Raw genomic sequence first — 12,580 nt, forward strand, 5'->3', positions numbered from 1 at the left:
AAATGAACAATAAGAATCATGCATTTGTGTTTACAAAAAGTCATGTCAGCAAAAAAGGTCACATCTTTGACCCAATCTTTGGGAACTGAACTGGGAATTTTCTCTTGGGTGGCAAACAGAGTCAATTTCTTCAACAATACAATATGTTTACACAATCCTGTCATGTGTTTGTATTCAATATGAGTAACTGTCTGTGTTTCAAACCACAGAGTACGTGTAGTTGGTACTTAGAATTCACAACACAGCCCATTTTTTACTTTTTAGCAAGACACTTTTCTTGTATCTTTGTATCTAGTGAACAAAAGAATGAACAAATAGCCCTGGCTGGTGTGGCTCAGTGGATTGAGTGCCGGCCTTCAAACCAAAGGGTCCCTAGTTCAATCCCCAGTCGGGGTACATGTCAGGGCTGCAGGCCAGGTCCCCAGAAGGGGGCACGTAAGTGTCAACCACACATTGGTGTTTCTCTGTCTCTCTTTCTCCCTCCTCTCCCCTCTGTCTAAAAATAAAATAAAATCTTTAAAACAAAATGAACACTTTCTCAATCTCTATGAAACATTTCTACAATACTTAAGTTTTCAAAAAGTGTAAAGTTAACACTATTACAGCAGCATTGCCTATAGTTATGATTACTAATTTTTTACAAATCTACACTAAACTTCCAAAGATAATTCTCAGTATTTAACATTTCCTCATGTTCATGTCCACAGTACCTACGATTAAATTTTTAATCATACCAAAATTCTCCTGACACTACACATAACTAGGTGGGTGGAATATTTCTATCTGTGGCATCAGCATCTACAATAGAAACTACCACGTACAGCTGAACTTTTTCACAAACCATGTGCTTATCAACTTTAATTCAATGTATTGAGCAACAGTATTCCTGGCTAGATTTATATGTTTAAACACTTGTTTAAGTGTTTATATTCAATCAAAATTATTCCCCAAAGTTACCAGCTGTAAAGGAATATGATGCCCAGACCAGTTCTTCATGTAACATACGAGTGTGCAGCACAGCAGCGCTGCTTCCTTTTCGTGAAAATGAACACAAACCCTGTTGAAATAGTGGTCCTTTTCGTAGTACATTAAGTTTCTCATCACTATCTTTTCTATATGTTTGCCGTAGTTCTTACTATGGTTGGACTCACTGTGTTTTCCATTCAATAGAGATACACCTTACACACTGAAGTTACAGACACACGCCCCATCTACAAAGAAGGAGGCTCTCCCTCACCTGAACGTATGGGCCTTCTTGGTATATGTCTCATTTTCCCACTTCAGGTAAGAGAAGTGGGTATGAGAAATATTTTACTTTCCTCTTTAAGAAGAACAACAGTGCAAATGTAACAATAAATGGCAATGTTTTAGCCTATCCTCAGCATCTGGAACACAATGGAGCTCATGCTCTATAGAATGCGGCTGTTGATATCCTTCTATCAGCTATACTGGCTGTAGTCACGTGGGAATGCTGTCTCTATGTGGCCAGATTTTTTAAAAAGGCCTGGAAGCTGGGGTTTTGTCTAAATCTCCTGCTTTTATTCATGTAGGAAACTAATGAAAAATATTTTTAAGATTTTTAAATTTATTTTTAGAGAGGGGAAGGGAGAAAGAAAGAGAGGGACAGAAACAATGTGTGGTCCTATGCTACCTACTGGGGACCTGGCCTGCAACACAGGCATGTGCCCTGACTGGGAATTGAACAAGCCGCCCTTTGATTTGCAGGCTACTACTCAATCCACTGAGCCACAGCAGCTAGGCTAATGAAATTTTTAATGTAGATAATTATAAAAATGAATTTTTTAGCATTGTCAGAGCCAAGTTTTGCTGGTCCAATAAAACATGTCTGAGGACAAAGTCCAGAACAACAAACTTTACATTTAACCCTCATGACCAATCCTTACAAATGAGGAAACAGAATCTATAAAGAGGTTTAGTTACAGTTATCAGATAGCAAGTCATGAAGGGTGGTGGACAGGAGTTGAATCCCACTCAAAGGAGTCTGACTTTAAAGCCCAAGGTCCTAACTATCTGATCTATATATACATGTAAGACAGATACATATAAGGCAGACAAGCAAGTCTGTGCTTGACTACATTTTAAACTGTATTGCTAATCTGATTCAAATCTGTTCACAACTAGTTCTTGGAGCAAACATTACAACATTCTTCCCGACAACTCTGTAACTTACGTAAGGTAGGTGCCTCTGGTGTTGACACTCATCATCAAATCCACCTTCTTCATAGGTGTGTCCAAAGTATTGGTCAAGCTAATAGCACTGGCATTATTCACCAAGATATCAATTCCTGTTTTCAGAAAATCAAGTTCCTATTAATATAATTCAAACTTTGTATCAAAAAATAAATTAAAAACATTTACTCTGTATAACTGAACCCTAAGTTGGCTCACAAATACTTCTTTTGGAGAAAATGACTAACCAATACACCAATATGAGACTAAGCAGTGATGTCACAAACACCAAAATGATTTTCACTGGCTCCACGGAGACTGCCAATCACCAGAGCTCCATGTGGAACTACAAGGAGGCTTTGTGGCTTCCATTCTTTTCTGTTCTCTTACCTCCCCTGGTCATTGCTTCTTGTTTATAAGACCCTACGTTCGTTAACTTCCCTAACGTTGCCCCTCCTCTCTAGCATCGTGCCAAGGCCTGCCCTCCTTCCAAACACACAGGTCTCCCTCCCTCCTAAGGCCCTTACTAAATAAAAGAGCTCCTTTCTGGTCTTGGGAACCGGGAAAAGAGAAAAGATCCAGAGTTTCAATTCCAGGCAAATCACCAGAGTAGATCAAGTTTGTTTTGGTAACTCATTCATATGATAATTCCTGAATCTTCTACATAGTCCTTTCAAATGTAACATATGATTATGTTAATTGAAGAGAGGCAAAAAAATGGGATCTACGGAACTAGTTTTGATTAGATGTCAGTAACTGTCAAGGTCCTAGCTTTATACTAGATGGTAGACTTGTTATATTATTCAAAAAAATTCTTACCAAATCAAAAATATTCATCAGATAGTTTTTAAGCTTCATTTCTACATGAACAATACTCATTTCTGGTTATACTCCAAAGACTCAGAGAAACAGAATAGTTTAATTAAAATTATGGTTAGACCTATATTTTATGAACAGTCAATAAGAATTAAGGCACTACCTCCAAATTTCTTGACTGCATTCTCCACTGCATCACTGATTTGCTGTTCATCTCTCACATCAACAATACACGGTAAGGCCTTTCCTCCAGCAGCTTCGACTATAATGGATAAACAAAGAAAGCATTAAAGTATGCAAATAGTAAACCTTTCATTCCGATATAAGAGTCAAAAGAAAGAAGTATCCTATTTTCAGAAAACCAACATAAATAACTGTGTCTTGTAACTACCAATGACTCTGCCCTGCAGTAGGGCAGACTGACTGAACCATATCCATTAGGTAGACTAGTTAGGTAGACTAGTTCCATTAAAACCAAGCAGAATTTACAAACTCTATTAAAAAGCAGAAAAAGGAAGGTAATTTTTAAAAACTTTATTTAATATATATATATTTTTTAAATGCAGTTTGAGTCTTTATTCTTTGTTGTATTTTTTGTCTTATTTGTTTTGTTTTTTTAATATACTTTATTAATTATGCCATTACAGTTGTTCTATTTCCCCCTTCATTCCCCTCCACCCTGCACATCCCCTCCCCCCATCCCCCCCTTTAGTTTATGACCACATGTCTCAAGTTCTTTAGATTCTATATTTCCCCTACTATTCTGGCCCTCCCCCCTAACTATTTTCTACCTACCATCTATGCTACTTATTTTCTGTACCTTCTCCACCTTTCTCCCACTCCCCTATTGCTAACCCTCCATGTGATCTTCATTTCTATGGTTCTGCTCCTGATCTAGCTGTCTTCTTAGTTTGCTTTTGTTTTAGGTGTAGTTCTTAATAACTGTGAGTTTGCTGTCCTTTCACTGTTGATCTTTTTTTTTAATTTTTTTATTGATTATGCTGTTACAGTTGTTCTATTCACTGTTGATCTTTTTTTATCTTCTTTTTCTTAGGTAAGTCCCTTTAACATTTCATATAATAAGGGCTTGGTGATGATGAACTCCTTGAATCTGACCTCATCTGAGAAGCGCTTTATCTGCCCTTCCATTCTAAATGAAAGCTTTGCTGGATAGATCAATCTTGGTTGTTGTCGGACTTCCATGTAGTTCAATTTTCAGTGGTTTGGCTGTGTTTTTGTTGCTAAAACTTTGTTATTTTTAAACTTGGTTGTGCGAGAAGGTGCAGTGCTTCCACCTACTCCTCCATCTTGGCGGAAGTCTAATATTATTAAATATACAAAATAGTATAATGAACTACCACGAATCTATCACCTATCTATCTTCGATGATTGTTAATGTGTAGCCAGTTTGATTTATGTATGTCCAACCCTGTTTTGTTTTTTGCTGATGTATTTTAAAACAAATCCCAGACACCACTTCGCTTATCGATACTTCATAGGTATTCCCCTAACATAGCCACAATGCTATTAACATAACTAAGGGAACCAGCAATCTCAACTAAGCTGAATTTTTGAGCTCCCCCTCCAGGTACTGTGCTTGGCACAATGCCTTGACTATAAGCACTCGATAATAATTTGTTAAGTGGAAGTGTTAATGATTTGCAAGTGGTATAGGGAATAAAAACATGGAGAGTATTTTCAGAGTGTTCACATCATCCACCTGTCACATTCTTCTCTATTTCCACTCCCCATTCTCTGCTCAGATCAAAGAACCGCTGCCCATGAGACATGAGTTTCAATGGCAGTCTCTCATATCACTCAAAAGTGCTGGGGGAGAAAAACAGTTAGTTACCAATCACTGCCTAAGGTGACAAAATACTTTAAGCAGATAAAATTATTTTTAGGGTAGCTTTCAAATACCTATAAGTAAACTCTCCAGCAAATTCCCTACATAGTGACATCATGGTGAGGACATTTCATGAAATGGCACTGTCGTGTTCACTTACTTTCTTCAGCAGCAGTATAGATAGTGCCTGGAAGTTTGGGATGTGCATGACTGGTCTTCGCAGCAATGACAATATTTGCTCCATCCTTTGCTGCTTTCAATGCAATAGCTTTGCCAATGCCACGGCTTGCCCCTGTGATAAAAACTGTAGCTCCTGCTAGCTTCCTACAACAGAACAAATGTGACCTTATTAGAAACCTCAATGTTCTATTTACTTACCAGTATAAGAAACATATGCATGTTTTTGCAATGCACGTTTCTTCCTCTGTGAAACTTCCTCCTTCCCCTTCTGATTAGCTAGTAACTCTACTGTACTCCCACTGTACATGATTTAGAAATTATTTATTACAACTGGTGTTGGCCAGTCTTGCAGTGATTTGGCAAACAAAATCTGCTCAAATGAAAAGTAAATCTCAAAGAGAAATGGGAAGTTAATAAACTATATAAACATGTATTATTTTTTTTAAAAGTACTGATAAAGCTTATTTTTAAGTGATAGGATTATGAACAAATTTTATCATTTTTTTATACTCACTCAAGGATATTCTTATTAATTTTAGATAGAGAGAAGGGAGGAAGAGAGAGAGGGAGAGAAACATCAATGTGAGAAACATCGATTGGTTGTCTCTCATACACATCCCAATCAAAGACCAAACCCACAACCTAGGCATGTGCCCTGACCAGGAATCAAACTGGTGACCTTTTGGTTTATAGGAAAACCCCCCAACCAATGATCCATACCAGCAAGGGCTATCATATTTTTCATATTCTTTGGCATTTTTCAACTTTTCCACAATAAATGCATACCACTTAAAAGAAACTATCTAAAAGCAAATAATTGTTCAATGATGTTCATCACTATTCATAGTAGCCAGAGTGGAAAAAATGTAAATGTCAATCAACTGATGGATGGATATATAAAATGTGGTATATCCTTAGTGTGGAATTTATTCAGCAATAAAAATAAATGAAGTACTAATCCATGCTGCAACATGGATGAACCTTGAGAACATTATGCTAGGTGAAAAAAACCAGTCACAAAGGACCACAATTGTATGATTCCACTTACACTGATGTGTCCAAAATAAACAAACCTATAAGGACACAAAGATTAGTGGCTGCCTAGAGCTGGGCGTGGGAGGTATCGGGGGCTGACAGCTAAGGGCTGTGGAGTTTCTTTTGGGGTAAGATAATTGATAAAAAATTTTAAATTAATTACCATGATGGTTGTACAACTGTGTGACTATACTAACGGTCACTACTATACTAATATTTGTCTACCCAGAATTTCAGAGAGTTCATAGCCCTGGCGATTACTTGACTTCAGGCTTTTGGCCTTCATTCAAAGTACTTCATGGTACTTTGTTATGGCTGCCCTAGGAAACTACTACACTCTTCCCCACAGTGCAACAAATATCCTTGTACACTTCTTCCCATTGCTTGTGTAAGAGTTTCTCTAGGGCATATGTATTTACTGGTGAAACTGCTGGATTAAAGGACATTGTTGTGGATTTAACATGGCCAAACACCCTTCGGCATTCCTTCCACCAGAGCAGCATATTTTCCACCTCCCCTTGAGTATGGTGTAGCCTGATGACCTTTTTTTAAGAAACAATGTGATGAAAGTAATATTCTGGGATTTCCAAGCCCAGGCTATAGATAACTGACAGCTTCCACTTTTTCTCTCTTGGAAGCCAGATGCCATGCTGCCAAGAACAGGGACAGATTACTATGCAATGAGAAGCCATGAGAGAGAGGACCTGCGGGCGAGATGCCTTTTAGAACAGTTTGGCCCCAGCCAAGGACTCAGCTAAATGTAGCCATATGAATGACCTTAACTTACATAGAGCAAAAGAAACCACTCAACCCCAAAAACTGTGACTAATAATAAACCATTGCTGTCTTTCAAAAGTTTTATGGTTTGCCATTTAAATGTTAATCTTTAATCTACCTAGATTTTTAAATATGAATTAAGGTAGGGATCCAATCACATTTTTCCCATAGGAATAACCAACTGTCCCAGTCTGAAAAGTCCATCTTTCTCACAGTTCTTCAGCACCAGCTTTGCTGGAGACTAAATATCCAAAAATACATAGATCTATTTCTAGGCTTTCTTTTCTGTTCTGATGGCTCACAAAAATCACAGTGTTTTAATTACAATAGCTTTCTCAGTCCCGATAACTTGTCGGGAACTGCCCTGCCTGGTTTCAGAAGCTGTAATCCCCCCCATGGCTAAGGCTGAGTAAAGGACCTTGGGACCTTAAGCCACTAAGGAGACAAAGCTTATCTTCCTGGCAGGGGCACTGCGTATGCCCCCTTCTACTTCACCCTGCTTAGACCCAGGCTGATGACTGGTTAGCCAATGACGGGTAAGATTCCTCAAGGGAGGGATGACCTAAGACAGGCATGGTCACAATGGAGCCATTAGGGAAGGACTCGGAGGGCTACAGAAAAAGGGGGTAATGGATCCTCGCCCTCCGCTTTGACATAGCCTGAGTTCTCATTCTGTCTGCAAGAAGTCTCCTAATCTCTTGGCTGCCTTACTTCCCCTGCCTGACTTCAACCCGAAACAATGCCAGAGGGCAGTACAGCCTAGGGCAGGAACAGGTGGTTCCCTGGGGCGATCAGGACTAAGAAAGAGTGCATAAAATCCTGTGAAATCTGCTTTGCTAAGAATGCCCTCAATATTCTGATAAGGGTACAAGCATAAAATGAGTTTGTTTCCCAAAATTTTATGGCCCTTTGGCTATCTGACCCTGACTCAGAATAAGCTCTCAAAGTTCTTTGAGTATTGTCTATTGTTTGATCATTACTGCCAGACACTGATTGATGAGCTTTACCTGTATTCCTGTGCAAGCTGAAACAAATAAAAGCCCACTGAAACAGGCTCAAGGCCCTTCTCCTTTGAGAGACTGTCCACCTTTACTTCCCAAGCAGATCGTGTGCTGGTAGACTTATTCTCACCAGTGGCAGACTGGGGGGTGGGCAGAGCAGGGGCTGTGGGTGGAGCCCTCCCCACAGTAACTAATAAGGCAAATACTTCCCATTTGTTCTTCCTCAAGAGTTTCTTGGCTATACTTGAATCTTTACTTTTCCACATGTATTTTAGAATCAGCTTAGCTAATTACATAAGCAAAATCAGTTGGAATTTTGATAGATATTGTGTTGAATCTATAATTTAATTTGGAGAGAACTGACATATTTAGACAATGAGTGCCCCAATCCATGAACATGGTATCCTTCTCTATTTAAGTCTTCTTTAGTCTTTCAATGAATTGTACAAGTTTCTAAAAAGGGTATTATACATCTTTTGCTGGCTTCGTTCCTAGGTACATCATTCTTTTTAACTTTTTATTTGTAAATATTTTCCCTTTTTTTTAATTGTCATGCAATTACAGTTGTTGCCATTTTCCCCCATGTAAATGATTTCTAAGAAGTTGCAAGAATAGTGCAAAGAAAACACATATATCCTTTGCCCAGATTCATACACTGTTAACATTTTACCCCCTGCTTTAGCATTTATGCTCATTTTCTCTCTCCCCTTCTCTTTCTGTATATCTTATTTTTTCAAACTACTTAAATGTAAGTTGAATGTCATGTTATCGCCTGTTATTTTACATAATCACTGCAGAATTATCAACTTCAGTAACTGTAACACTGATATAATACCTACTTTTATCTAACATACTGGCAATGTTTCAATTTTGTCAATGGATGCAATAATGCCCGTAGAGTAATTTTTGCCCTACAGTACAGGAACCAGTTGAGAACCAGATAATCCATTTAGTTGTCATAGCTCTTCAGTATTCTTTAATCTAGAGCATTATTGCAACCTCTCTTATCTTTTATGATATGTATTGACTTTTTGAAGAATGTAGTGCCACTCATTTTTTAAAATGAATGCTTCCCACTTTGGATTCAGCTGTTATGTCCTCATCAAAGACTCAGGTTATTTATTCCCAGCCAGAATATGAAATACAGTGTCAACAATGTATCACACCTGGAAGTACACAATGTCCACCTGTACTTATGGTGATATTAATTTTGATCATCCAATCATGTTATTATTTCTCCACTGTATAATTACTATTCTTTACAACTAATAAACAATCAGTGCAAAGACATTTAAGGACATCATTAGATGTCCTTAGATGTCATTCTACATCATTAGAATTATACAGAAAATAGCTCCCGTGTTTAACAATTCAACAATCATCAAAATCTGGAGTAATTATCAGAAAGCAAATCTCAGAGGTCATATAATTTCACCTCTAAATATGCACTTTAACTTTTACATAGCAATGTCATTATTTCAGTTAAAAAAAATTAACAGCAATTGCTCTATGTCATTCAGTACCTACGCATATTCAAAGTTTATCATGTCCCAACTATTGCTTGAAAAGCCCTTTCTCTTCGCCTCCAGTCTAGCTAGATTGATTCTCAGTAGAACAAAAGACATCTTCCTACTCATTCAGAGTCTCAGGCATTGCTGAAAGAAAGGCAAAAGCAGCTTCTCTTAACATGAACCCTGGGTCTAAGGAACTCCTCCAGCTTTTAAGGCATTAGAACCTAGGGGTTGGCAGGGGATCCTCATTACATAAATGGAAATAAGGAAAAGAAGAAAGGGAGGGAGGGAAGGAAAATTTCTCAGTACATAGATGGCTAAAATTTGCTAATGTAGAAATAAACTACACTACAATTTACCAAAATTCTCTGATATCTGAAAATCAGAATAATGGTGATAAAATTTGAAAGGATTTTTAAAGAAAAAGAAACTACACAAGCTATTTTAAAGTTTATTTTGAAAAATAAACATTCAAAAATTACCAGGAAGATTTTGAAAAAAAAAATCTGAATGAGGTGGGAACTAGCCTTCCAAGATATTAAAACATTTTATAAAAATACAGTATTTAAAATGGCTTGGTACTTGGTGCATGTAGAGACAGATTAAAGTAATAAAATAAAATAAAAAGAATCAGATCCCTATACATACAAGAATTCACTATAAGATAGAGGTGGAGTTTCTAACAGAAAGGAAAAGGTAACTAGTCCGTCAGCAGTGCTGGGTCAACTGTAGCCAGCCTGCTGAACCAAAATGATGTGGGCTTCGTAACTCACTTCCTGTGCCAAAAGCCTATGCAAAACAGCATTTCATCTCAAGCAGATGAAAAATTTGAGAGCCAAAGAAAACCTCCGAACATAAAAACACTAGATAATACCTATTATTAAAAAAAAATCTTGATTTAAGATGGCCTTGGAGGTTTGCACAAAAACACAAAAAACTTAACAGAGGAAAGACTGGTAACTCTGACTCCGTAAACACCTATCTGCATGACAAATAGTGTAGTCAAAGTCAAGACACAGAAAAAAATACTGAGAAAAATGTTTGTGACACATATGACAGAACAAATTTTTTAAACTAGAGCTCTCAGAGATCAAAAACCTTATTGTATAAGGCAGGCAAAAAAAAAGATACAAAAATGGCTTTAAACCAGGACTTCTCACTAACTCTCTGCACTACCGATGTTAAAAGGTGCTTCCAGCATCCCTGGACTCCATCCATTAGACACCAGTAACGCCCCCCCCCCTCATTTTTATTCTCAAACATTCTGCTGTTTGTCAACATGTTGGATTAGGAAAGCTCATTCACCCCTTTGGGTGTGCAACCTTTTTGATAGTATTAGCTATCAAAATTTAAAGGGTATATACTCTTTGATCCAGCAACCTCACTTCCAGGAATGTATCATAGAGATACATTCAAACATGTACAAACAGATGAATACGTGGATAATCTTTGCAGCAAAGATGGAGTAACAAAAAAAATTAGAAATGATCTGGTGTCCAATGGTAGGGAACTGATTAAATAAATTATGGTACCTCAATAGCTATGGAACCATTAAAAGGGAAGAAGGGCTACATGCACTTAATATGTGTGTCCTAAGTCAAATTAGGAAAAAACAGCAAGGCCCAGAAGAGAGTTTGCTACCATTAAAAATGGTGTGTGCAATGCCAATACACAGAGGATGATTATAGAATACACTTGAAATTTACATAATCTTATTAACCAATGCCACTCCAATAAATGTAATAAAAAATTTTAAATGTGGTGTGTATTCAGGGTGATATACAAATATATTTATAAATGAACATAATATCTTTGGAAAAAATACCAGAGAGCAACAGAAGGACGACAAAAAATCACTTCAAGTGACACTCAAAAGTTTGAGCTGTTTAGGTCTTTTGGCCATGGGTTTGTATGTTTCAAGTAAATTACATATCGGACATGCCACTCAGCTCAATAGACCCACACTTCACAGAAACAAAGTCGAACACTGGTTGCCAGGCACTGGGAGGAAGAGGACAAGAGATGTTTAAGAGGCATAGGCCGAGTTTTCAAAGTTGAAAAAGTTGTAGACTGGCTGCATAACAGTGTGAATATTCTTAACACTACTGAATTATACTACACTTAAAAATGGTAAAATGTCAAATTTTGTAGTGTATTTTACCACAATTAAAAATCTTTTTAAAGTGAAAAAAGTTCCCCATAAAATACCTATACTCTAAGGTGAGCTTTGTTTGTTACTAATTTTGAAAATCACTTTTTAAATACGCCACTATTTCATTATTCCAGAATGAGTGTTCAGAACAAGAGAACACTCAGGAGGTAAACAAGTGTTCCAGTGACCTTTCACCTAGAATTTGCGTGTCTCCTAGACAGGCAGCCACAGCTCAATCCCAGATGGGGCCCGCGCTACGGGCGGCGGGGTAACCCACTCTGGATCCTTTACCCGTGGAAAAGGTTTTTATACGGCTGCCACCCGGACATACACTACTTTGGGTTACTTCTCACGCGTTAACGTAGTTCTAGGAACACCGCGTCCAGCGTGGAGGAGATTCATTAACCCTCCCACTCCCGCCAGGCCTCGCCAGACCATCCACGCAGACTTACACCACCCGACCCGATCTTTCACTGTGGCGACCCCAAGCCCTTACCCTGTATTGGGTAACATGACTTCGGTAGATGAAGGTCGGTGGCTTAAGTGCAGCAGCTGGCAGGTAGTGCGAAGAGGTTCTTCCATCCGCATTTAGTTCCGCCCCAGACAACGCCCCCGAGGACCCGCCCCGAGGAACGCGGAGAACGGGCTCCAGAAGCAGCCGGAGGTTCCTGAGTGCGCCTGCGCACGCTGTTGGCCACCCTCTGGCTGGCCCTGGAAACCGTTGAACTGCGCAAGGGCGGTAAAAGGCAACTCAGCCCCGCCCCTCTCGTGGGCTGTGCATCGACAATCGGTATCCCGTGCGTGTCTAGATTACAGGGAGCGTCCGCGGTTACGTTTGCCTTTTCCCTGCCTGTAATGGGTTGCTCGTCACAGCACTGCGTTCCCTTGCCAGCAGGGTTGCCGTTTGAGTCGTGCTTTAGAGACTTCGTGAGCTGAAATGCGGCTTTTCAGTCGACCCTCCCGCCACGCTCAAACCTGGGCTGGCGGCTTTCCTTGGAGGCTCCCTTTAGGAATGCTTTTCGTCGCAGATACTCACTTTCTGCCAGAAGCCAGACAGAGCGCATTTCGACTC

The 12,580-nt window shown here is 38.9% G+C and overlaps 1 protein-coding gene across 2 annotated transcripts in view; it reads right to left on the minus strand.

Annotated features, from left to right (window-relative positions):
• HSDL2 (hydroxysteroid dehydrogenase like 2) overlaps window positions 1–12,165 on the minus strand; it is a 61,623-nt gene extending 49,458 nt beyond the window's left edge. The window contains exons 1-4 of one of the 2 annotated variants that reach the window (XM_053656216.1): window positions 12,005–12,165; window positions 5,013–5,176; window positions 3,170–3,268; window positions 2,192–2,306 (exon numbers count right to left, since the gene is read on the minus strand). In XM_053656216.1, the coding sequence (XP_053512191.1) occupies window positions 2,192–2,306; window positions 3,170–3,268; window positions 5,013–5,176; window positions 12,005–12,096 (470 nt within the window). In that variant the 5' untranslated portion in view covers window positions 12,097–12,165. The remainder of the gene's footprint in view (window positions 1–2,191; window positions 2,307–3,169; window positions 3,269–5,012; window positions 5,177–12,004) is intronic. The other variant, XM_037152659.2, reaches the window with a different exon arrangement.
• Window positions 12,166–12,580: the final 415 nt, after the last annotated feature.

This window comes from Artibeus jamaicensis, unplaced genomic scaffold (genome assembly GCF_021234435.1).
Source record: "Artibeus jamaicensis isolate MK-2021 breed Jamaican fruit bat unplaced genomic scaffold, CSHL_Jam_final scaffold_1964, whole genome shotgun sequence".
Classification (NCBI taxonomy): domain Eukaryota; kingdom Metazoa; phylum Chordata; class Mammalia; order Chiroptera; family Phyllostomidae; genus Artibeus; species Artibeus jamaicensis.